Genomic DNA, 25430 nt, shown 5'->3' with positions numbered 1-25430 from the left:
CGTTTAATGATGTAGGCTATGTTAAAAATAGCTATGTGGTGATCGTTGAGGTTGTGCGCTAGTTTGAGCATGACATACGTGACGACCAAACGTTAGCGATTGGTTATGGCAGATCCAGACTGGCTCTGGGCAGATCCAATAGTTTTAAACTAATGGAAAGTGGGCAGACTCTCTGTACATTATGAAATGTACGGGAGTCTGGTAGGACCAGGCTACTGCAACTCCCTAAAGGAGGACAAATAAGCGTCCGGCTTGAGGCTGCACCGGACGTCGGACAGGGCGTTTAAAATCCGGATGTAGGCTATGGCCACCCTACCTAACGGTCCCGTCCGTGTGAACACTGAAAAGGGCTCCGGCGGCTTGAGAGGGTGGCGTTATTTTGCCCCCTCAAACCTACGGGGCACTGAAGGGAGAGGCCTATTTTTATGGGTGTTTAATGGCAGAGATGCGAACTCTTTCTCCAGTAGGCCATCACGAACCCCATCTTTATTCGTACCATAAAACAGAGTTGTATGGTCGAGTACAGGGGTTTTCAACTGATTGTGAACCAGGGACCACCATTCTGACTAACTACACAACCCCAGGACCACAACTGAATAAAAATACTGATTCCCACATTGCAACCATTACTGAATCCATGGTCAGGGACCACCAGCAATGTCCTCACGGACCACAAGGGGGCCGTGGACCACTGGTTGAAAACCCCTAGTCTAGTACATGGAGGAGTCAGTTTGTGTCAAGAGTAGGAATATCAGTCTTACGACAATGTCAAGACAATTGAATTTTGTATTTATTGCTGTTAATTCCAGGGGAAAAAAAACAAAATCAACAATTTGCATAAAATCCAAATCGTTCTAGAAATATATTTGACCTTTCCAGTACATAATGACATTTAGATATCAAAGAATACAGTAAACATACTGAAGGTAACAGCTTACCCCCCCTTGTACACAGTACAGCATTGTTTTTTAACCATTAAAAAGTTTGACAAGTATAACTGGCAGATTTGTATGTACAACAATCCCATGAGATTGCAAGGTTCATCCAACATCAACCTAACTTAGTGGTCCACCTTTTTCCATATAAGTGTTTGTCTTTCTGTGTTTCATTTCAAAGTGAAGTTCCACAATCCAGACGGATGTTTACGGTCACTGTAAAATTGTTTTTTTCTTCTCTTCAAGCAAAATAGTTTTTTTTTTTTTTTACAATTTCAGCAGTTGTCTAAGAAAGTTTGAAGACAAAACCTAAGCACATTACAACTTAAAAAAAATCTTAACTGGTATGCAAAACCATCGCATCCCAAACCTAACGTGAACAAGATGATTGCTTTCGGACAGTGACAGTAGAGCTAATTTTGATCCTAGCCCATTTTCCATATCCAGTCGTACTAGGCAGGTTTTAAAATTGGCATGACATAGTAAGAGTCTACGAATCTAGCTGTTGTCCACTGAGTACATAGCTGCATGAAAAACAAACAAACCAACAAACAATGAAAGATAAGGACGAACAACGAGGCTGAAGGGAACATGGGGTAGAAAAGGGCAATACAGTCCAACAGAATGACAGGTCTCCAGGGTGGAGGCCACTGCAGCCTGCAACCAGCAGGGGGAGCTACAGCAGCCGCTCAGCACTGACTGACATTAGGAGCACTGTGATGGCCAATGCCACCATCTAGTGGCAAAAAAACAAAGTGCACCGTCTGAGGCCTACTGAATGGGATGGGACAGCAGCTGGCCGCATTTACAGGATGCCGCTTGTCATGCGAGAACCTCAAAACTCTGTTTTATTGACTGGAGTCTATAAACCCTAGTGCATATCACCCAAATGACAGAGAGACAGAGACAAAGAGAGAGAGAGAGAGAGAGGGAGGGAGAGAGAAAGAGAGAGAGGGAGGGAGGGAGAGAGAGCGAGAAAGAGGGAGAGAGAGAGAGAGAAAGAGAGAGAGAGAGAAAGAGAGAGAGAAAGAGAGAGAGGGAGAGCAGCACACAGCAGCTATTTTCACTATGACGTGACAAAACATGATAAAAGCAGAGTTGTTGTTGGGGATTCACATTATGATGCCTGGAAATGCTCTTGGTTTTGCCCAGGAGTAAAATGGTGAAGTTGCTCAGCACTAACAAGTTCAACTGTTGTACATTCAACACACTGCAGCAAAAGGAAAAATAGGGAAAAAAAATCTATTTCCCCCATTAACCTTTTTTGTTGTATTTTCTTTACTGTATAATTCAGCATCAACAACAATTATAATAATATTATTAATAATAATAAAAATTAACCAAACATAGTTTTTTTTTTGTTCCAGAGCATAAATATACAATTGTAAAAAAGGTAAGAAACCCTCGACTTAGAACACTATAGATCCCCTTTCTAAATCAATGAACAATCATTTACAAACCTCATTCTCCTAGTCTTTTGCTATTCTTCTTTTAACTTAAAAAACAACAACAACAATAAGTTAGTAAACATAAGCCGCTGTCTTGCGCGAGTCTTCAGTGCAAAATACAAGAAGCCACTTGGAAAGAGTCCCTCGTTGCAGCCAGAGCGCAGCACGTCTCTCGCTCTCTCTCCCGCCCGTGGAGAAGGAGGCACGAGTGTCCACGCCATGCCCTCACGACCACCTGGAGGAGCGCACGCACAGGTGAACTGGTGGGACAGGTGTGGAGGCGAGATGGAGCCTCTCTCCTCGTGTAGGGTGGTCAGGGCTGGTCAGCAGACTGGTGGGGGGTCCAGCCACTCATCCTTCCGAGTTGTCTAGCGCTTCGGAACTGTGAACCGCCATGTACTTCAGCCGGAAACCACCTATAGAACACAGAAGATGAGTGAGTGGGGTCCAAATTACCACATCTTTCACACACACACACACACACACACACCTTTGATCTCTCTGCACTTCTCCCCAGGATAAAGAATTCATAGACTGTATTTTAGAGCAGTCAGATAGAAAGGGTTCTAGGTTGAAAGGGGTTCCATGTGGAATCTTTCAGGGCATTTCTACACGTGTTTTACGCATTAAAGCAAAACAAGGGGATGTCCAAGACAAAGAGAAAGGTCCTGAAGGCTACCTTGCTGCGTGGCGTCGATGGGGGGCTGCTTGCAGTCCTGTGCGATGTGTCCGGTCACGCCGCAGTTGTAGCAGGAGATGACGCCGTTCTTCTTGTTGATGCCCCCGACGCCCGCCAAGGCCATGCCGCCCCCAGCCGCCTGCACGTGGCCCATGGGGTACACCTGCGGGTAGAAGCCCCTGAACGCCGCCATCTGCTGGAAGCCGTAGCTGGCCACTGCTGCCGCCGCCGCTGCCGCCGCCTGGCCGCCCAGCACGTGCTCCGAGTGTGTGTGCGCGTGTGTGTGGCCGTGTGTGTGGCCGTGTGTGTGCGCGTGTGTGTGCGCGTGTGTGTGCAGGAGCGCTCCGCCTGGGTAGGTGGCGGTGGCGGTGCCAGGGCCCGATGGGAAGAAGGGGAGCTGCTGCCCTGGGGCGTTGGTGCCCTGCGGCGCCCCCTGGCTGAGGTAGCTGCCACTGCAGAGAGACGACAGCGGGAAGAGGTGCGGCGGCATCTGGTGCGTGAACACCTGCCTCGTCGGCGCCATCTGGTGGAAGTAGTAGCTGGGCATGTGGCCTCCACCGCCACTGCCCATGTTGCTACTGCCATTACCACCGCAGCTGCCACGGCAACCGCAAGCGCCACAGCCCATAGGCTGCTGCTGCTGGGTGGGAGGGGGAGGGGGCTGTTGCTGTTGCATTGTAGGTGGCGGTTGTTGTTGTTGCTGTTGTTGTTGCTGCTGGGTGCTGCTGTTGATGTAGGAGGTGCTCTCGCTCTGTGCCGTGCTGTGCGTCAGGGCGGGGCTTAGGCTGGGGGCGGGTCCAGGGGTGTGGGTGGGCACCACCGCCGCCACCTGATTGGCCGAGGCCGTGTGCGGACTCCCCGCGGCGCCAGGGCCCATGCTGGGCATGACGGAGTTGGGGATGGGCGGGCCGTAGGAGGGCAGCCCCGGGGCCAGGCCCATGGCGGGGGGCTTGGTGTGGGGGTCAGCGGAGAGGCCCATGGACCCCAGGGGGGCGGCGTCCGGACAGGCAGGGTAGGCAGGCTGGAACGGCGACGTGTAGGCAGGGGGGGCGGCCGGGCTGTGTGTGTGTGCGTGTGTGTGTGTGGGTGTGCTGATGGTGCCCACAGGGGGCTGATGGGACGCTGGAGGACCCCCCCCGCCGCTGTCCGCTGCCGCCTGGGGCCCGGGGCCCGTCTTGAAGCGGTGCACCTGGGGCTGCAGCGAGGGGCTCATGGGCAAGCCAGAGAGGCCGAAGCCCGGCAGCGGGGATACGTCTGGCGCCATCTCGCCCGCCTGAGGCACAGCGGCCGAACTGGGCAGCACACCGGTGGGCAGGCCGGGCACGGCCGCTACGTCCGCCCCGTTTTGGAGCACGTAGGAGACGGGGTGCACGGGGAAGGGCATCGGGGGGAACTCTACCGGCCTCGTGGGGCAGTCGGGGCTCAGGACCAGCGCCGGCCTCGGGGCCACTGCAGAGGGACCCGCGCCCTCCCGCAGGACTAAGGGCTCCACACAGACCTTGGTGGAGTCGTCGTCCGAGTGGCTGTCCGTGTCTGCACAGGGAGAGGACAGCAGGAGGAAGGGAAGAGAGAGGGAATGAGAGAAGAGTGGCAGGAAGATAAGGGTGGTGTGGGAAAAGACAAAAAGAGGGGGATATGAGGAGGAGGAGAGAAAACTCATCACATCCACGCACCATCCATGGCGTGTGCCATTCCTGAAAGCACCAACAACTACCATCCAAGGATTACATGAGCAGGGCTTCAAGCAAGGAAGCCCAAGACCATTCTATATAATGATCTGTTTTCACATGTCAAACAGCCTGCCCCATGCCTGAACTCAGACTTAGTTCCTGAGCACTTTAGGCCCTGCATAGAGATAGTCGTGTTGAACACACTCTCGCTGCATAAGAGATAGTCGTGTTGAACACACTCTCGCTGCATAAGAGATAGTCGTGTTGAACACACTCTCGCTGCATAAGAGATAGTCGTGTTGAACACACTCTCGCTGCATAAGAGATGGTCATGTTGAACACACACTCGCTCTCTCATTAGTTGGCCGAGTTTGTGGGGGAAGCAGTTCAGGGCTAACATGAGTTGTACTGACTAATGTCTAGCGGGGTGCAGTGTGCTGCTGACGGCTTGCTGATGATCAACTCTGCTTCTGTATTTCTGCACATTTCTACACATCTGAACTAATCTGAGACTAAGCGCCTCTACAGGCCTGTGGCTTTGCCTCGGCTGGACAGGGCTGGAGGGACAGGACGCTGCGCACCTCGGCTGGACAGGGCTGGAGGGACAGGACGCTGCGCACCTCGGTCTTTCTCGTCCTCGCTGTCCAGACTCTCGTGGCCGTCGTGCTGGGGGCTGGGAGGGGAGCTGTAGCTCTCTGACGACGTCTCGCCGTACGTGTCCTGTCCCGAGAACGCGTCCGCACACACGTCTGTCAGCACACGGACACACCACACACACAACAATCAGGTGCAGCTCTAGAAAAAACAAACTCCATAGTCGTTGCTGAACCACAGTGGCACCACACAACTTTTGCTCAAACGACGACCTACTCTGTCTAGATTGTGTTGTAGTTTGGTCGAAAATAGCAAGCTCCATTGTTCAAACCACTGTTAATACATTGCAGTTACAACAACACAACACTGTTATTAACGTCATGCAGTATGTTGAGGGTAACAATGAGCCCTACATATTTAGTTAAGCACCTCTGAAGCTACATCATACATAGTCATTATTGTGAATGAACAAGCAAACTATGATAAGTGATAAATAATTAATTCACTATTCCCAATGAAGTGCACATCTGAAACTACATCACACATAGTCATTATTGTGAATGAACAAGCAAACTATGATAAGTGATAAATAATTAATTCACTATTCCCAATGAAGTGCAGTGTGGTGATCGAGACGATGAGGTGAACACAATCTCCATGGATACACCTGCTGTGCTGGAGACGAGCGAAGGCACATTTAAAAGGTCAAAGGTCACGACACTGGAAATACGTTCAAGGAAGCATAGCTCTTGAGCCGTTGTTTCAACCAGCCAACCTTCTAACCATGTCAACAGCTGATCAAGGAGAACTGCCCTTTCTTGAAACACCAAATCCATGATGGCTGGTTCTACTGACCAATTGATGAAGATTGGATGTAAAGGCTTTATACCAACTTCATGCTTTACTCCAACTAACATAGAAGACACAACATGTTTTATACAACTTCTAATCACAAAACACACACAGGCCTCTATGATAATCTCCTGCTGAAAGGCTGGATCACTTCCTTTCATTCCGAACAGAACAGCACCTCTAAAATGACTGTCCAAGCTGTCATCTGACATACACACACGCTATTATTTTACAGCAGCTAAGATCAGCTAGTCAGTCGGTCATTGAAAGCAGCAGTCTTTATCCCCAAGCCCATATCACCCCCCCCCCCCACACACACACACACGCACCTTTTCCCTCGGACGGCCGTCCCCTCGTGGTGGCTGGAGACGTTGAGATGCCGTTGGCCACCCCAGACACTTGTCCCTCATCTTTCTTCCCCTTCTCCCTGATGGAGAAATGAGACTCAGGGTTAGTGGACACACGTCAGAAATCAGACATTTGGTTTTGGCCTAATACTGATAGTGGCCTGATAGTTGCAGCCAGTGTTGGGAGTAACGAGTTACTATGTCACCAGTTAGGGCACCAAAATGTCCAGCAGCGGCACTGTGTAGCCTATCTTGACATGTCTTTACGTTTTGGGTTACAATATACAGGTAGTGGGCTCTCTGTTGATTTTAATGAGTAGGCCTAAGCCTAAAGTTACAGCATTTTTTAGCACAATTGACCAGACTTCGACTTTTTGTGTGCTTTTAACAAAATGCTGGCTATGATTGTTCCTTGTATTGCATCATGAGCCATCACTGCGCCTATTGCATTCTACTGTTGTTTGCCTTAAGCCTAGCTCAGTCATTATGTTATACCACATCGCCCTCCATTAGAAGTGCAATGAGCTGCATTGAGCATAATAAACTGCATTTAGAATTCCAAATCCATATTTCTAGATATTTTGGTAAAAGTAACTTAAAAGTAATACAATAGTAGTGTAATGCCTTACAATGCAGAGGCAGTAATATTATAATGTAACAAACTAGATGTACCGCAGAGCGGTACAAAATATGACCGCCGCCCAGTCCAGCATATTTTTTCCACAAAAATAAATCACGCTGAAAGGCCTATATGATTCTAACTGTCTCACTAAATTGCATTATCCACACTCAATTCTCACTGGTATCTGCTAGACAACAAGTACCAAAACATGATTAGTTCATAGATTTCACATGTAAAATTGATTTTATACAACCCCACCCCCATCTTGCCTGTTCATAATTCTGAGAAATTCTTGAATTGTGTGCATGTGTGCGTGCACACGTTTATGTTTATGTGTGTGGGTGTGTGTGTGTGTGTGTGTGCTTGTGTGTTTGTCTGCGTATGTGTGTTTGTGCATGTGCATGCATGCGTACATATGTCTACTGTGTGAGTATGTGTCATACGTATGATTACTGTGAATGTATGTGTGTGCGTGTGTATCTGTTTATGCACATGAGTGCACATGGAATGGGTTAACATGACCCCTGGAGGCAAACATACGGAAAAAATTGGTCATCCTAGGCCTCAAGATATTCACAGAAAACTGTGTCTGCCCTACCCTCCTTTCGGGGGGTCCAGTCCAGCGGGGGGGGCTACAGATCAAAATGAAAAACGATGGTTCCATGCTATCCATGTGGGGTTACATGTCCACTAAGTTTCGTGTACCCCGGTCTTTCAGTGTCCCAGGAATCCTTGTTGGTGTACGGTCACTAAATGTACACATAAATTATTTTATTGTAAGGCCCTCCATGAACAAAAGTTCACAAAACTTGGCATGCATTCGGAAGGTGTCATAATGATCCTACACTTTCAATTTTGTGCAGTTTTGACCATGTCAGCCAGAGATATTGTGATGAAAACACCTAATTTTTTGCTTTTTAATTTTTAACTAGGTGGCGCTATACATGCCCCCTTAAGACCAACATACAAAAAAAAGGTGGACCTCCTAGGCCCTACGGTTCTCGAGATATTCACAGAAAACTGTCTCCGGCCACCTACAGGCCAGTTGGTGTATAGTAACATAAATTCATTTATTGTGTGGCCCCCCATGAACGGAATTCCACGAAACTTGGTGTGCATTCAGAGGGTGTCATAATGATCCTACACTTCCAATTTTGTGCAGTTTTGACTATGTTAGGTCACAGATACCTGCAATTACAACACCTCATTTTTACTTTTTTGTGTTTAACTAGGTGGCGCTATACATGAAATGAGTGGTTATGGAATGGGTTGACATGGCCCCTTGAGATCAACATACAAAAAAAAAATGGCCGCTTCGCTGCGTGGCAATTACTTTCAAATGACAGTAATAAGTAATACATAATACATTACGATTTTGAAGTAACTTGCCCAACACTGGTTGCAGCTGCATGATGCTATCCATCCCGTTTAGCTTTCCGTGAAGTGTAGCATTATCGCTAGATTTAACGCCGTGATAAATGAACAGTTGCGATCACTAGATTTAACGGCATCATAAATGAACAGTTGCGATCGCTAGATTTAACGGCATCATAAATGAACAGTTGCGATCTCTAGATTTAACGGCATCATAAATGAACAGTTGCGATTTCTGCCCTGTGGGCATAGGCTGTGACCAGGGCCAAAAGAATATCTTCCACAAAACAAAAGTATGTGTGTGTAATGTGTGTGTATGTGTGCCTGGAGACTGCTGTGTTGTTTTTCATCTCACAGCTTCCATGGACCATGTGTGTGTGTGTTTACCCCGTTATCACTACAGTAGTGAGCATGCACACAGACATACAGAGCAGGTGGCCAGTTCTCTAGGGAGGAGAGCGTTGGGCATGGTGGAGTTAACACCGCCTCTGACAAACAAGGTAAAGTCACCTCCAAACAAACTCCCACCTTGTCATATGGACAAATGCTAAAAGGTTCACATGTTTGAAGGACATTCAGTTAAAAGCTTTTTTTAAGTAAAGACTGCAATTCCAATACCTGACATGAGGGGGTGCTCTGGATTTCGTCTTAGTGCTGGAGCTCCGTCTGTCATCAACATGCTATGGAAGTGAAGATATGGAAGAGAGCTTTAGAACACCATCACAGTGGTCACACACGGTCACACACACGGTCACGCACGCACACACGCCTGCAAATAGTAGTCTATCTCTTGCAGGATGCAGTTACAGCTGGCTCTCATGCTGGCAGCCAGAATCCCAAGGGAGCTCAAGACTCGTGCATTCTAATTACGAGCAGGAATACACTGTGTGCTGCAGGGCCCCTATGAGAGCACCACCAATTAGGCCCCTATGAGAGCACCACCAATTAGGCCCCTATGAGAGCACCACCAATTAGGCCCCTATGAGAGCACCACCAACAGTGTTGGGAGTAACGAGTTACAAAAGTAATGTAATTACTGTAATGTATTGCTTTTTGCTGTAACGCGGTAATGTAAGGCATTACAAAAAACAATTGGGTAATATTTTACTCGGTACAAACTTCAGTAACACACATTACAATGCATTTTAACCTGAAATTAAGTGGTGTTATGTTTTGATACATATTCGCAAACAACTGCGCAAATAGCAGAACATATCTCCTGTTACTGGTTTAAGATGACTGTGGCTGGCTGCAACTGACTCAATGGACATAAGCCTATACGCTCATTATTTTCAATTAGTCCAACTAGGATATGAAGAACAGTTAAGTGCACTTTGTGTGTGAAACCGAAAGATCTCTATACCTCGCGAAATAGCACAATTAATTTAATGACACATCATTTTTGATTCTTGATAAAGCATAAATGCTCTTCATGTCAGCTTCGTGCTGTGAACTTGAATTAAAGAGAATGAAGGGATAGAAATGTAAAAAAGATGGGGACTTGGACTTGGGTCGCAAAAACAGTGACTTCAGACTTGACTTGCGACTCCACTCAAAAGACTTCTGACTTGACGGAGCTTCGAGACTCCTGAACAAGCTGTATTTCATACAATTATTGCTTTTTAATCTAAATTTATTCATGCATTTCTATTTTATTTTACTGCTACATATACTTTGTGAAACGTATAACGAGCGGCATGGCCCCTTTGCCATAATGTGCAATGTAACACATGCTATGTGCGCACACTCACAGACATAAATAGGGCAAAAATACATCAGAATGTATTTCAAAATAAAATACCTAATACCCTCATTTTGAATGTATCAAAATAAACTACAAAACACAGTAACCATATTATGTAGCAAAATTAAATACTGTATTTTTGTATTTTAGAAAATACTCAAAATACTTTTTTCAAGGAAGTATGGAAGCACTGCAAAAAAAGCTTTTATCATCCCAAACATTTAGCCTATTAAAACAGTAAAAAACAATACAATTTGGCCCGTCATACCAAATAGTACACCGTATGCAAGTTCATGTAGTGTGATCAGAAGAATAATTCAAGAATTTACATTTACATTTAGTCATCTAGCTGATGCTTATCCAAAACGACTGACAGAGCTTTCAATTAACCACATTATAATCAATAGGCCAAAATCATCTGTGCCGAATTTCGTAATTCAAGTGCAGAACTGAATAAGAAAATCATAAGGCTATGTATCTTGAAGTTCCAGTATGTGAGAAACTTGATATACCTTAATATCTCCAACCTATGCAGCTAATAAGGAAATAGAATTGTTATTTAATTAAACAAGGTGAACTTGTCCCCACTGTGGAATGCAGAAAAGGATGCTACAAGGAAGGGAATTCAAACACACTCAACACCTTACCATCTATTGATGTGGTTATTGTGGTTCATTGAGATATCGGACATTTTTTCTGTTAAAGATTGGCATGGAGACAATAGGACATGGTTGCCTTTGTCGGTGTCCTTATGTGAACTTGCACAGGTAAACTTGCTAATCTTCACTTGCGTATGACTTCACACCAGTGCTTCAGACCAGAGCTGATGCTTCAACAATAGCCGTCACTGAAAAGCTGTGAGTGTCTTTGAACACAGCTGTTCTCACATTAGCTGATTGCGATAAAAATAAAACATTGTTGCCTAATTACCAATTATTCATTACACCTGTGTGTAGTATCTACTTTTTTTAGTGTTTTCCACATATAGTATTTTGCAGTATTTTTAAAATACAAAAATACACACCAATAAAGTATTTTGATACAAAATACAGAGCCATTTCCTTCAACCCAATAAAATACAAATGACAAAATACTATTTTGTATTTGAAATACAAATACATATTACATGTTTCAGAAATACTACCCATCCCTGGGAACAGGCAGATTACATCTTTATAGTTGGCCATATGATGACATACTTAGGTTAATATTGTATATCACCAGTTAGGGCACCAAAATGTCCAGCAGCGGCACTGTGTAGCCTATCTTGACATGTCTTTACGTTTTGGGTTACAATATACAGGTAGTGGGCTCTCTGTTGATTTGAATGAGTAGGCCTAAGCCTAAAGTTACAGCATTTCTAGCACAATTGACCAGACTTCGACTTTTTGTCTGCTTTAAACAAAATTCTGGCTATGATTGTTCCTTGTATTGCATCATGAGCCATCACTGCGCCTATTGCATTCTACTGTTGTTTGCCTTAAGCCTAGCTCAGTCATTATGTTATACCACATCGCCCTCCATTAGAAGTGCAATGAGCTGCATTGAGCATAATAAACTGCATTTAGAATTTCAAATCCATATTTCTAGATATTTTGGTAAAAGTAACTTAAAAGTAATACAATAGTAGTGTAATGCCTTACAATGCAGAGGCAGTAATATTATAATGTAACAAATTACTTTGAAATGACAGTAATAAGTAATACATAATACATTACGATTTGTAAGTAACTTGCCCAACACTGACCACCAATTAGTCCCCTATGAGAGCACCACCAATTACGAGAGCACCACCAATTAGGCCCCACAAAACTAGGTCTGCCGACAGGTCCCCTATGAGAGCACCACCAATTAGGCCCCTATGAGAGCACCACCAATTAGGCCCCTATGAGAGCACCACCAATTAGGCCCCTATGAGAGCACCACCAATTAGGCCCCTATGGGAGCACCACCAATTAGGCCCCTATGAGAGCACCACCAATTAGGCCCCTATGAGAGCACCACCAATTAGGCCCCTATGGGAGCACCACCAATTAGGCCCCTATGAGAGCACCACCAATTAGGCCCCTATGAGAGCACCACCAATTAGGCCTTGGATGGAGTGAGTCCCCACAAAACCAGGTCTGCCCACACAGTCTTGTGGTATCGATATCATCCATAAAGATAAGCAGACGGTGAATCTGGCACACACATGTCCATATGTGTGTGTGTGGTGTGTGTGTGTTTGAAGCGCGTCAGTGCTCTGTCCAGTGGGGCCACTAGCATTACGCAACGTGTGTGTGTGTGTGTGTGTGTGTGTGTGTCTGTATATATACGTGTGTGTGTGAGTGCAGGTTCTGACATCATCTCCTTATATGTATCTATCTCTGCTGGGTTCAAAGTCCTGAGCTATAGCCTGGTCACTATCAACCCGAGTTTCCCATTAACAGGCCCTTACTGCCGGGCTAGGCAAGCGGATGACCTTGCGATGTGCTGGAGTGTGTGTGGAGTGTGTGTGTTCGGAGGGGGTGCCTTCAGGCCCAGGCGGCCGGCGCGGCTGAAAACACGTTGTGTTTGCATAACTAGTCCTAGCGTCGATAACAAGGACTCGGCCTCCTCTGGAATGCCTGTATGCTATCTATTTCCTTTGCACAATATCCTTTATGGGGCTTGCTTCAATAGCTTCACCTCTATACCCATTACCCTTTCAATAGGGAGCAATGCTAATTATTACATGTGAATCATTCATTTGATCTAGAGTCAGTGATGCTCAACAGCCAATCAAACAGACCTCCCTTCTGCACTCCTTAAATGTGTTGATTGGCTGGAATCATTTATGGTTTAAGGCCATGTACTTGCTTCACTGTCTACAGAGGACACACACACACACACACACACAGCCAGAGGACTGTGAGGAGCAATGGGCTGAGTTAGCCAAAAGGTGTACTAGATACAGTACGAATCGCAGCAACGTTGTGCCAGGCGCCAGGCGCTTTACCAACTTCCTGCCACAGTCACACAGACTCATCTGGAGTGTAAACAATGGTTGTTATAGCGACAAGGCCAAGGCTCCCAATGGAGTTTCCCCAAACACAGCCACACCTATTACGGGCATGGTCAATGCCTTGTGTAGTGTGTGTGTGTGTGTGTGTGTGTGCATACGAGTGGCCGCCCATTAACCAGTGGTGCTGAATAGAATTGCCCAACGCCCAACGTCCTTCTTCATTGTATCGGCCCATTGAGAAGCGCGAGTGGAAAGAATGTGCTTGGCTTGCAGCGCAGGCAGAGCCGGGCAGCGCTGGTAAGGGGCGGAGGCCCGGTGGTCACGCTGCCGCGAGAGGCTGGTCAGGAGCCAGGCCATCGGCCTCTCCTCGCTGGGGGAGCCCCCCACGGTTCAAAACACACCACAGGGACTTTAAAACATGAGCCTGGAGGGGGAGGGGGGGGGGGGGTGCAGTTGGAGATCTGAAGGTGAACTTTGTCTTTCCTCAAAAGGACCTGTAAAAAGCAACTGGGTCTCCTCTAAAGGACCTGGGCCTGCTGTGCTGGGTCTCTGGGCCTGACTGCTGGGTCTCTGGGCCTGACTGCTGGGTCTCTGGGCCTGACTGCTATGCTGGGTCTCTGTGGGCCTGACTGCTGTGCTGGGTCTCTGTGGGCCTGACTGCTGTGCTGGGTCTCTGGGCCTGACTGCTGTGCTGGGTCTCTGTGGGCCTGACTGCTGTGCTGCTTTATGACTGCATGGCACATGTTATCGCACTCCTATCGGTCAGGTCACTTTATATTAGCATGATAAACTAATGACGTTTATAAAGGGACTCCGCCCATTATCAACACAGTGTGGGAAAGGTGTCAGGAACACAACGACATCACCTCTACATCCAGGTGTGCATCCAGGTGTACACGCTACACACCTGAAACACTGAACACACAATAACCCCCACTGAACACACACACACACACACACACACACACACACACACACACACACACAGACACACAGACAAACAGACAAACAGACACACAGTCAAACAGACACACAGACACACAGACACACAGACCTGCTGTGCGGGCTCTGTGTTGGGTTTGTGAGTGCTGTTGCCCTTCCTCCTCCACTCCGGCAGGCCGTTGAGCTCAGTGCTGCTCTGCTGCTGCTGCTGCCGCCGCCGGGCATCACACGGCACCGCCCCCCGGGAGTTAGGCACACTGATGGAGGGAGGGGGAGAGAGAGAGAGAGAAAGTGTGTGAGAGAGGTGGGAGAAGACAATGAAGTGGAGGATCACAAGGACATGAAATCCTCATCTAGCTCACATAATCATGGCACAATGCAGAACACACACAGACACAGACACAGACACAGACACAGACACAGACACAGACACAGACACAGACACAGACACAGACACAGACACAGACACAGACACAGACACAGACACAGACACAGACACACACACACACACACACACACACACACACACACACAGTACAGGAGCCCTGGCATCAGACAGGCTCCCTGTCCAAGCAGATTCAGCTCAAGATGACCGACACGGCCATCCGGGTTTCTTCTGATTGGCCCTTGGCCACGTCCACATGTTTTGGGCTTTCTACTAGCAATGTAGCTCCTGTGTTATTGAGAGTGTGTAGCGAGATGAGCAGGAGCTTACCTGAGCTCTTGTGTTGTACTGAATGTGTGAGTGTGTGTGAGTGTGAGCGTGTGTGAGAGCGTGTGTAGCGAGATGAGCAGGACCTTACCTGAGCTCTTGTGTTGTACTGAATGTGTGAGTGTGTGTGAGTGTATGAGTGTGTGTGTAAGAGTGTGTGTGAGTGTGTGTGTGAGTGTGTGAGAGCGTTGGTGTGAGTGTGTGCGAGCGTATGTGTGAGTGCATGTGTTTGATTGGGGCTCTTGTGTTGTATTGAATGTGTGTATGAGCGTGTGTGTGTAGCTCTTACCTGAGGCTGGGGCTCTTGCTGCTAGGCTTCTTCCTGTGACCCTGGATGTAAGGCTCTGAATCTGAAAGGACAAAGGTCAAAGCTGACTGACCACAGAACAGATCACACACACACACACACACACACACACACAACCCTTTCTTCCTACGGTCAGTCTTACGTATCAGCTACCGGTATGTTTTTGTGAGGCGCTAGTTGATTGGAGCGTGTTGTAACCGGGCCAGGGGTGATGTTGTGCTGTTATGACTGGAACAGGGACGATGTTTTGCTGTTTATCACTGGGGCGATGTTGTGCTGTTTATCACTGGGGCGATGTTGTGCTGTTTATCACTGTTATGTTGTGTGAGCAGCACGTCTCAGTATGGGTTTTAGGACAGGTGAGTGGAGAGGGAAGGGAGGGAGGGTCATAGGGTCATAGGTCAGACTCCATGCTGGCGCACTGTCCTTGGGAGACCCCAGGCGGCCTCAAGGTTACCATGGAGCAGTGCAGGCCGATCTGCCCAGCGTGACCTTGGGGCTGCATTGCTGCCCCTAACATCACAGAAAGGCCGCCGAGACCCAAGCTATTGTTTGGAAGCAAACCGCACGGCCTGGCCGAGCCGAGCCTATCATTAGGAGCGAGGGAGCATGCGCGCTCGAGGCCGTGAGGGGGAGGGAGGCGGCGAGACCTTCTCCAAAACTCCCTCCTAAAATAAAAACGTGCTCGCTCGCTTTGCCCTCTTTTCTGCTTTGCCTTTAATTCCACATGATGAAACCAAGCACTTGCATGTTGCCATTTTCAAATTAGGTTTCCTAAAAAGAAGAAGCATGTGTGTGTGTTTGTGTGTGTGCGGATGTTGGTATTTTCTGATTCTCCAAATTCAGTTTCCTCTAAAAGAAGAAGCACGTCTGTGTGTGTGTGTGTGTGTGTGTTTTTTGTTTGTGTGTGTGCGTGCGTTGGTATTTTCTGATCCTCCATCTAAAAGAAGCGGTGGGTGCCTCCCTTCTCGTGGGCATAATAATGATCTCAAAAGACCTTCTGAGACCAAGTCAACCAATCAAAAGACTTTCTTAGACCAAGTCGACCAATAAAAAGCATGTCCTAAAAGGTTAAGCGGCACTTAAGCGCCTCAAGGACAATGAAGTAAGCACGGCCGTTAGGCCAACACAGTCTTCAATTTCAATCCTCAACTTTAATCATTCTTTTTGAAAATAAAATCACAAACCTCATCATACAGCTTACATGCCAGAACTTACAAGTGGTCAAAGCCAGTTTGTGGGACGCTTGAGCTGACGTAGCAAAAATGATTGAGTGCCATCCTTATTATGCTGGCACAGGCACAATCGTAACATTTGCGCAACGCTAAAGAAGTTCAACAAATGTATCTTTTCTGACCGACCCCTTTCAAAGAAAGTAGGACAGAGGAATACTACTATTCCTTCAGGGCCTAAAATTATAAAGTTGACATAGCCACTGACGAAAGCAAACAAAACCAAAACATTTAAAGCAATGTCTAGTAGGCCTATGCAGCATCTACTGTAGCATGTGATCCGTATTGGGAGCAAACCCACCTTCCTCTTGGCTGGAGGCCTCTGAGCAGTCTTCCTTAAAGGCTTTCCCCAGGAGGACAGGGTTACCTGGAGAGACACGGCAGACGAGAGGAGAGGGATTAAACATGCTATAGACCCTTTCAACAATAAAAACAAAAACAATGCTTGAACGTTCTATTTGGTTCCCAATCTACTTCCCCTGCATTAAGATAACATATGGAATGTTAAAAAGGAAGCCTTGTGGGGCCGACTATGATGCTGATAATGGAACTCTTGAAAGGGGCTATATAGAGTTTGCTTTTAGTTTAGAACGCCTACAAAAATGTGGAGAATTCACCATTTCGGTTCCGTCTTATCAAGAGTTAACATGGTAGCATGCATTGCAGGCCAGGTAGCTTTTATTTGACTTCCATTCTAGTTCGTTTTTATGAAATCCTTTCAACCACATGCATGCACACTCCTACGCCCACACACGCCCGCACGCCCGCCCGCCCGCCCGCCCGCCCGCACGCACGCACACCTTGAAAGCCCTGCACATATAATAAAGCCTTATTTAATTTCCTCTCATCCAGCCTCCGGGTTGATTACAGTGTGATGGTTTACAGTGTGGCCTAAATAAAACGCCAGCGTTGTTTCCATTTCAGGTGTCAGGTGTATAGGAGCAGCCTGGCTACCAAGCAGGTGCCAACTAGGTGAACAGAGGGAGCTCTGGAACTCCTACAGTCAATTATTCATTCCATGAACAAACCATCTCAATGGAATGAATTAATTATACCACTGAGCACAGGTAAACAGTGGAGCAGAGCAGCCATGCAGCGGTACGCAGTAGTTAGACTCTATGGTGTAATAGCAGCCATGCAGCGGTACGCAGTAGTTAGACTCTATGGTGTAATAGCAGCCATGCAGCTGTAGTAAGACTCTATGGTGTAATAGCAGCCATGCAGCGGTACGCTGTAGTTAGACTCTATGGTGTAATAGCAGCCATGCAGCGGTAGTTAGACTCTATGGTGTAATAGCAGCCATGCAGCGGTAGTTAGACTCTATGGTGTAATAGCAGCCATGCAGCGGTAGTTAGACTCTATGGTGTAATAGCAGCCATGCAGCGGTACGCTGTAGTTATGGGGAAGAGAAGTGATGGTGGCATGTAATGGGGCAAAGATGATGGAGACAACTGCGGCACAGTAGTGAGGAAAAAGCCATGAAAAGAACTTTGCTATTAACCAACTTCAGGAAGAGAGAAGAGCAGAGAGAGGAGCAGGAAAGAGAAGAAGAACACAGAGGAAAGAGAAGAAGAACACAGAGGAAAGAGAAGAAGAACACAGAGGAAAGAGAAGAAGAACACAGAGGAAAGAGAAGAGCAGAGAGGAGCAGGGAAGCCCTATTTTTTATGCTCTCTTTATACGGACAAGCACGCGGCAGTTTCATCTGCTGATCTGCTCTGACCGTATACTTAAGTTTGAAGTAAACAGACTAAAAAAGACGAACGAAATCAACTCAGAGAACAGGCAGAGATTTTGCTTGCATCTCTGTATCCGTTTTTAATGTTGAGCATAAATGAGGCTTAAGAACAGAACAGAACATGAGGGTGTGATGGAGAGATAAGACTAAGAGGAGAAAGAAAGACTTGCATGAGAGGGAAAGAACAGAAGAGAGAGAGAGAGAGAGAGAGAGAAAGAAAGAGAGAGAACGGAAGAAAGAAAGAGAGAGAGTGAGCAAGAGAGAGAGAGAAAGAGAGAGAGAGAGAGAGAGAGAGAGAGAAACTTTGGGCTAAATTGTAACTGACTAAAAAGCAGGGCGAGACCGATCTCTTCTCCTATCTCCTGGAGAATCGTTCCCTCTCACAGGCACATGACTGAGGCAGTCGTTAGCGAATTTTGCTCCCAGTCAGGGTCACATTTGCTTTTAATAACACCCCCCCCCCCCTCCCAAATCTGCTGCCGTGAGGGAACTGCTATGGCAGGTAGCCACACAGAGAGCCACACATGGCACGTTATGAGAGGGCTTCCAGCGGGAAGAGAGGAGGTCGGAAAGCCTGGCCTGAAAATCGCCTGAAAACAAACGTGACGTTTCCTGTGGGACCAGGAGGCAAAGAAAGACCAAATGTAACCGAACCGTATAAGCCTGCAGAAAGAGGGAGAGAGAGAAAGAGGGAGAGAGAGAAAGAGAGAGAGAGAGAGAGAGAGAGAGAGAGAGAGAGAGAGAGAAAGAGAGAGAGAGAGAGAGAGGGAGAGAGGAAGAGTGAGAGAGAGAAAGAGGGAGAGAGGAAGAGTGAGAGAGAGAGAGAGAGAGGGAGGGAGGAAGAGTGAGAGAGAGAGAGAGAGAGAGAGAGAGAGAGGGAGGGAGGGAGGAAGAAAGAGGGAGGGAGGGAGGGAGGGAGGGAGAGAAAGAGAGAGAGGACAGAAAAGCTGTTTTTTCCAACCTAGATTGTGAAACATGACTCATGTGTTCAGACAAAAGCACCAGCACTTAACAAATAAAGACAACTAGATTGATCTTTAACTGATCCTAGATATAAAGACTTAAAGAACCTTCTAGCAAAAAAACAAAAAGCAAGTAAAATGCCAGAACATGCACAGAAAAGGGCCCAATTAATCCTCCTCTCACAAAAAGCAGTATCTAAAAAAAACATCTGCACATATTCCCAGTCCAGCATATGGACGGAGAGGCAGTATTTGAGAAAGTTCTGTGTTCTCGTGTGTTATTCCCACTCCAGCATATGGACGGAGAGGCAGTATTTGAGAAAGTTCTGTGTTCTCGTGTGTTATAATCACACCAGTATGCGAGCAGTTCTGCCAACCAGCTGTTTCTTCAAGGCATCTTCCCGGCTACATCACCACATCACAAGTCGAGTTAGGCTTTTGTTTTGGAACTTCTGGCTAATATTGTACCAACAGATTGTTAGAATTAGATACTGGCTCTAGATGTTTTGGTAACTTCAGCAAAACAATCGATTTCATTTATACATTTTAATTCAAATGCCTTCTTTTCTTTTTTCTCTGCTCAGCCAGCCTCACAAAACATTTTGGTTATGGAAATAAAACGTTTGATGTGTTTGGCGTTTAACATGCAATACTGCAGAGCAACCAAACCCCATCTTGCTCTCGCAGAGGCAGCATCATAAACAGTAGAGCACATCATAGTGCAGCAGCATCATAAACAGTAGAGCACATCATAGTGCAGCAGCATCATAAACAGTAGAGCACATCATAGTGCAGCAGCATCATAAACAGTAGAGCACATCATAGTGCAGCAGCATCATAAACAGTAGAGCACATCATAGTGCAGCAGCATCATAAACAGTAGAGCACATCATAGTGCAGCAGCATCATAAACAGTAGAGCACATCATAGTGCAGCAGCATCATAAACAGTAGAGCACATCATAGTGCAGCAGCATCATAAACAGCAGAGCACATCATAGTGCAGCAGCATCAAAAACAGTAGAGCACATCATAGTGCAGCAGCATCATAAACAGTAGAGCACATCATAGTGCAGCAGCATCATAAACAGTAGAGCACATCATAGTGCAGCAGCATCATAAACAGCAGAGCACATCATAGTGCAGCAGCATCATAAACAGCAGAGCACATCATAGCCATGTGCAGCAGCATCATTAACAGCAGAGCACATCATAGCCATGTGCAGAAGCATCATTAACAGCAGAGCACATCATAGCCATGTGCAGCAGTCTCAGAGGCTGACTAGGTTGGCCAGGCCAGGAGGCGGCCCTGGAGTAGCGCTGTGCTGTGCTGCGTTGCGTTGTGCTGTGCTGCGTTGCGTTGTGCTGCGTTGCGTTGTGTTGCGTTGCGCTATTGCGCAGCACGTCTCGGCGCGGTCATTTGCGAGGGATTCAGGGCTGGAGTGTGGATGACATGGCACGTCTCGGCTCGGCTCATCGCTCAAATGAACACGAGTCCGTTACATCCGCACAGGGGCCGCACACACCTGTGTGTCAGAATGAGCACGCTCTGACCCACTGAGCACATCCAACACCACACACACACACACACACACCTTTCTCTCTCCCCTTCATATACCGTCCCCAACAGAGGCCCAGTGCAATCCACACACACACACACACACACTCTCTCTCACACTCAAATACAAACATTAAACATTACACTATGGAGATTTTGATGGTAAACGAACCGTTCACCTAGCATAGCTATACAGCATAGATGTAGCAAGTCTCCGAGAAAACCAGCCATGCAACTTCAAGAACGGCAGTCCGTCAAATCTTGCGAGGATCATGAAACATTACCTAGTTATAACTCTTTGGAGATGGATTCACAACAGGCAAACTTGAACTTGGCTAGGCAGTTTCTTCCAGTAGCAGCAACTGGAATCCATGCATTTCCACTGAATTATTTTTGGAATCTGATCCCTTATCATACCTGTTCATTCTTACTCGTCGCTCGACTTATCGTGACTAAATTCAAGATGGCTGCAAACGCTAAACTTCGTGAAGATACTGTCTGTATAAATCGTCTTGTAAGTAAACTACCAGTGCTTTTTCAAAGTTCTCAATGTCTCGTTTTAAATGTCAGGGCCCTCGGAAGTCTACCAATGAAGTGTGGAGATACATTGAGCCTCGTAAATGGTGTAAAACAGTGATTTATTTGCATGGCTAGCCCGATGCCGAAGCACCACCATTGAAAAAGCTGTTGGTAGCATCGGCTAACTAGCGCCAGATTTTGGAGTGCAGGGGACAAGCCAAGATGGGCTATGAGACATACGTTCACACTCGGTATCATGTTTCAATACACTTTAGGTCAATATCACACAGGAATTCTCCTTTAAAATCAAATATATTGGCGCAATGTATGATTTCCAGCCGTCTTATTTGCTATTGTGGAACTATTTTTTCAGACACCTCAAAACCACGTATAAACTTCCGCTCAATATTTGAACCTGAAGCATACACAGTGGCGCAGTAATATCAACGTGCAATGAGTCTTCCAACAGAAATCAATGGGATTTTACGAAATGCCAAATAAAAACACGACAGAAACTGTATTTTGCTACGCTACTTGTTTTGAAACATCAACGAACACCACTAACCACTCGGTGAGTTGCACAGTTTTAAAAATGAATGTTGAGGGTTGTTCTAGGACATGTTTGAGTATGCCTGTTGGCAGCCACTCTGAGAATTCAAAGGCGATTCAAAACGAGTCAGAAAAGTCGAGACAGGGGGGCGCTGTAGCACAACAGGCTACAGAGCTCATACAATATACGGGTCCAAGTGCCCACAGGGACCCAGGTTCGAATGCGACCTGCAGTCATATCCCGGTCCCACCCCATCTCTCTCTCCCACTTACTTCCTGTCTCACTCTTCACGGTCCTATACGTATAAAGGCAAAAAAAAGCCCAAAAAATATACTTAAAAAAAAAAAAAGAAAAGTCGAGACAGGACCAATTTTCCTTTAATCACACACAAATTACTATTTTACTGACTATAAAAAATAATAATTATGTAGGACGTTTAGAACCCAGAATTGACCTGCACACTACAAAAGTGCACCAAATTCAACACAAATGACTCACTACACTTGGAGGTCTGCGCCCTTTCTTTTCCAGATATTTTAGGATTTTGCCGTGGTATCGTTTCAGTATCGAGCATCGAGATATTTATGGCAGGTATCGTATCGAAGTCATAATTTTGGTATCGTGACAACACTATTACACATACAGCCATACTGATAGATAGCCTGGAGGACCAGACCCAATCTGAAAGAATAAGGGTCTGGCCACGAATAACGTAATGGCCTAACTCGAGGGGCGGCACCAAGCACGCATTTGATAATTTCACTTGCACGCAATTGGATAACACTATACGATCAATGTTAACTGACTGATTCCGGACTTCGACGCAATTGGAGAACACTACGTCTGTCATCTGTTTAGCTCGCCTCTGGCCCGCCTATATCAGATACACAGATATGATTGGTTCCCTGCGATGCAAGGGGCAAGTTACGTGCATTATTACTCGTTGCCAGAGTCTGAGCAAATGCTTCCGCGAGAACTCTGGATTCCCAGGGTAACTGATAGATACATTGCCGAAGGATTAAAAATGTTAAATATACACTAAATGTTTTCTGATTAATTTTACATCAATGTACAAATTAAGACACAGCAAATGGTTTGGGTGGGCTAAATATAAAAAAAAATATAAGGTGGTACAGTGACCCAAAAAGCAGCTAGCGCAAGCTAACTTCGAATGAGAAAACCTTGATAATTCTGAAAGTTTGGCAGAAGAGGGATAACTATGCTAGCAAGTTTACAGCACATATAGGCGCAGGGCATAGCTTTATTCATTTTGGTATAATATATCATCTTTATTCCCCTGGTAGTCACTGTAGAACCATTCAGGGCAGCTCTTCTCCTGGCTCTATGTGCTCCTCAGAGCAGCTATGAGCTCCTCAGGGCAGCTCTTCTCCTGGCCCTGGGATCTATGTGCTCCTCAGGGCAGCTATGTGATCCTCAGGGCAGCTATGTGATCCTCAGAGCAGCTATGAGCTCCTCAGAGCAGCTATGAGCTCCTCAGGGCAGCTATGTGATCCTCAGGGCAGCTATGAGCTCCTCAGGGCAGCTATGAGCTCCTCAGGGCAGCTCTTCTCCTGGCCCTGGGCTCTATGTGCTCCTCAGGGCAGCTATGTGATCCTCAGGGCAGCTATGTGCTCCTCAGAGCAGCTATGAGCTCCTCAGGGCAGCTATGTGATCCTCAGGGCAGCTATGAGCTCCTCAGGGCAGCTATGAGCTCCTCAGGGCAGCTATGAGCTCCTCATGGAAGCTGCTCTTCTGGCCCTGGGCTCTATGAGCTCCTCAGGGCAGATCTTTTCCTGGCCCTGGGCTCTCACATTGGCAGTTATGTGTTGACTGGATGATTTACTGCACTTCTGAGATCAATGCGTTCACACTCACTCACACAGAGACACAGACAGGCAGTCAGACAGAGAGGGGGGGGGGCAGGGTAGAGAGGGGGAGAAATTCAGAGAGAGAATGCGGATGAGTAAGAGAGAGAAAAGAAGACTGAGTGAGTGAGTGAGTTGAGTGAGTGAGTGAGTGAGTGAGTGAGTGAGTGAGTGAGTGAAAGAATGAGCGAGGAAGTGTGAGAGGAGTGTAGAGAGAAAGGTAGAGTTTAGCTATGTGTGATATTCAGACTTAATTGAATCACTTGTGTTAGTTTAGCTATGTGTGATATTCAGCCATGTGAAGCCAGCCATGAGCTACGCATCAGGCGCTTGACTTCCAAATTAAATCTTTCTCGTGTTACGGGGTCAGCACTGGTCTTCCAGTGTGTTAAGGGGTCAGCACTGGTCTTCCAGTGTGTTAAGGGGTCAGCACTGGTCAACACTGGTCTTCCATTGTGTTACGGGGTCAGCACTGGTGGGGAAAAGCTCAAACATGTCTGAGTAATCAGCTAGACATAAATTACTAAGAATTGGGGTGGTATCCGACAAGGAATTGTGATTTAATGGCATAGGCAATCCAACATGGCAAAGCAGTACATAGTTAATGTCAGTGCACCACCGCAGTGGGGAAGAGAACCAAGAGCAGAAAAAGAAAAGGTCCTGTTATGTCCACTGGGCATTCCGTCTCATTTCGTGACGCAAGTTTAACAAGCATGTCCGAACTGGACCAGAGACTCCCACCGCTTCAGCTGGCCTTCCTGCCTACAGCCTCACCTTTCACCGCTCATACAGAGGGACATAACTAAAACCGCATACACAGAGGGACATAACTAGAACCGCTCAGACAGAGGGTCACAACTAGAACCCAGTGTTTCCCATACATTGACTAATCTGTGGCGGGGCGCCACGAAATAAAAATCGGCCGCCACAGATGAATATTCTATGTTTAATTTAATTTAAATTAAATATAAGGTCAAATCCTTGCATTGTCATTGAGCTGCGCTATTTACGCACGCAGACTTTCCCTGCCCCGCCCCGCTCTCTCTCGTAGCCTGCTGCCACTCCTCTGCATGTGCATTTAACAAAATATTCACGATTGTTGAAGGATTGTTGTTGCCACATAGAAGCATTGCATAGAAGACGTCTGGCTAAATTGCTATTAAATCCGCTTAGCATCGTGACCATGCTGCGCAAATTTGTTCAAAACTGCTGCATTGAAGTGAACTCTGCTAAGGTCTTATCACAACATAGTAGGCTACATTGAAGAGACTAAACTAAGTTAAGTTATGAAATCAAGCAGTATCTCAAAGCTAACGTTAGAATACTGTTTGGATGTCGAATTTAGCATGCTTAGCCTACTTACAGCTGCTTGTCAATTTCGTTGAAGGGCTCATTTTATTGACTCTGACACTGAATGTTTGCAAAATCCTGATGTTTTCCAAAATTCAAAAGTGCTTGTCCCAAGGAGAAGTACGAACCTTTATTTTAACTATGTAGAAAACATTATGAATTGCATCCACACATCAGCAGCCTTTCAACTGTGTTACAATTGCAAGGGTTCCCTCACACGTCTTAAAGTGACAGGCACTCAATTAGATCTATACACTACCAAGACGATCTTCACCCCCCCCCCACCCCCCCCCCGTTGTCAAAGTCAGCTACCGCCACAAATTGAATCCAATTCTGTGGGAAACACTGAGAACCAATCACCCAGAGGGACATAACTACAGTAGAACCAATCACACAGAGGGACATTACTAGAACAGCTCACACAGAGGGACATAACTACAGTAGAACC

General features: G+C 46.5%; 1 protein-coding gene across 2 annotated transcripts in view; it reads right to left on the bottom strand.

The window, feature by feature from the left end:
- Positions 1 to 389: 389 nt before the first annotated feature.
- Positions 390 to 25430, bottom strand: part of LOC143130881 (zinc finger CCHC domain-containing protein 2-like) — a 51329-nt gene continuing 26288 nt past the window's right edge. Inside the window, exons 7-14 of one of the 2 annotated variants that reach the window (XM_076290139.1) lie at positions 16743 to 16808; positions 15192 to 15252; positions 14303 to 14447; positions 9140 to 9201; positions 6508 to 6605; positions 5314 to 5481; positions 3063 to 4595; positions 390 to 2799 (exon numbers count right to left, since the gene is read on the bottom strand). In XM_076290139.1, the coding sequence (XP_076146254.1) occupies positions 2735 to 2799; positions 3063 to 4595; positions 5314 to 5481; positions 6508 to 6605; positions 9140 to 9201; positions 14303 to 14447; positions 15192 to 15252; positions 16743 to 16808 (2198 nt within the window). In that variant the 3' untranslated portion in view covers positions 390 to 2734. The remainder of the gene's footprint in view (positions 2800 to 3062; positions 4596 to 5313; positions 5482 to 6507; positions 6606 to 9139; positions 9202 to 14302; positions 14448 to 15191; positions 15253 to 16742; positions 16809 to 25430) is intronic. The other variant, XM_076290140.1, reaches the window with a different exon arrangement.

The sequence above is a fragment of the Alosa pseudoharengus genome, unplaced genomic scaffold, assembly GCF_046254945.1.
Source record: "Alosa pseudoharengus isolate Yale_2024_CS ecotype anadromous, Long Island Sound unplaced genomic scaffold, YU_APseudo_1.1 YU_APseudo_1.1_scf_18, whole genome shotgun sequence".
Taxonomy (NCBI): domain Eukaryota; kingdom Metazoa; phylum Chordata; class Actinopteri; order Clupeiformes; family Clupeidae; genus Alosa; species Alosa pseudoharengus.
Note: the sequence above shows the minus strand (reverse complement) of the source record. Positions and strands in the feature narration are given on the sequence as shown.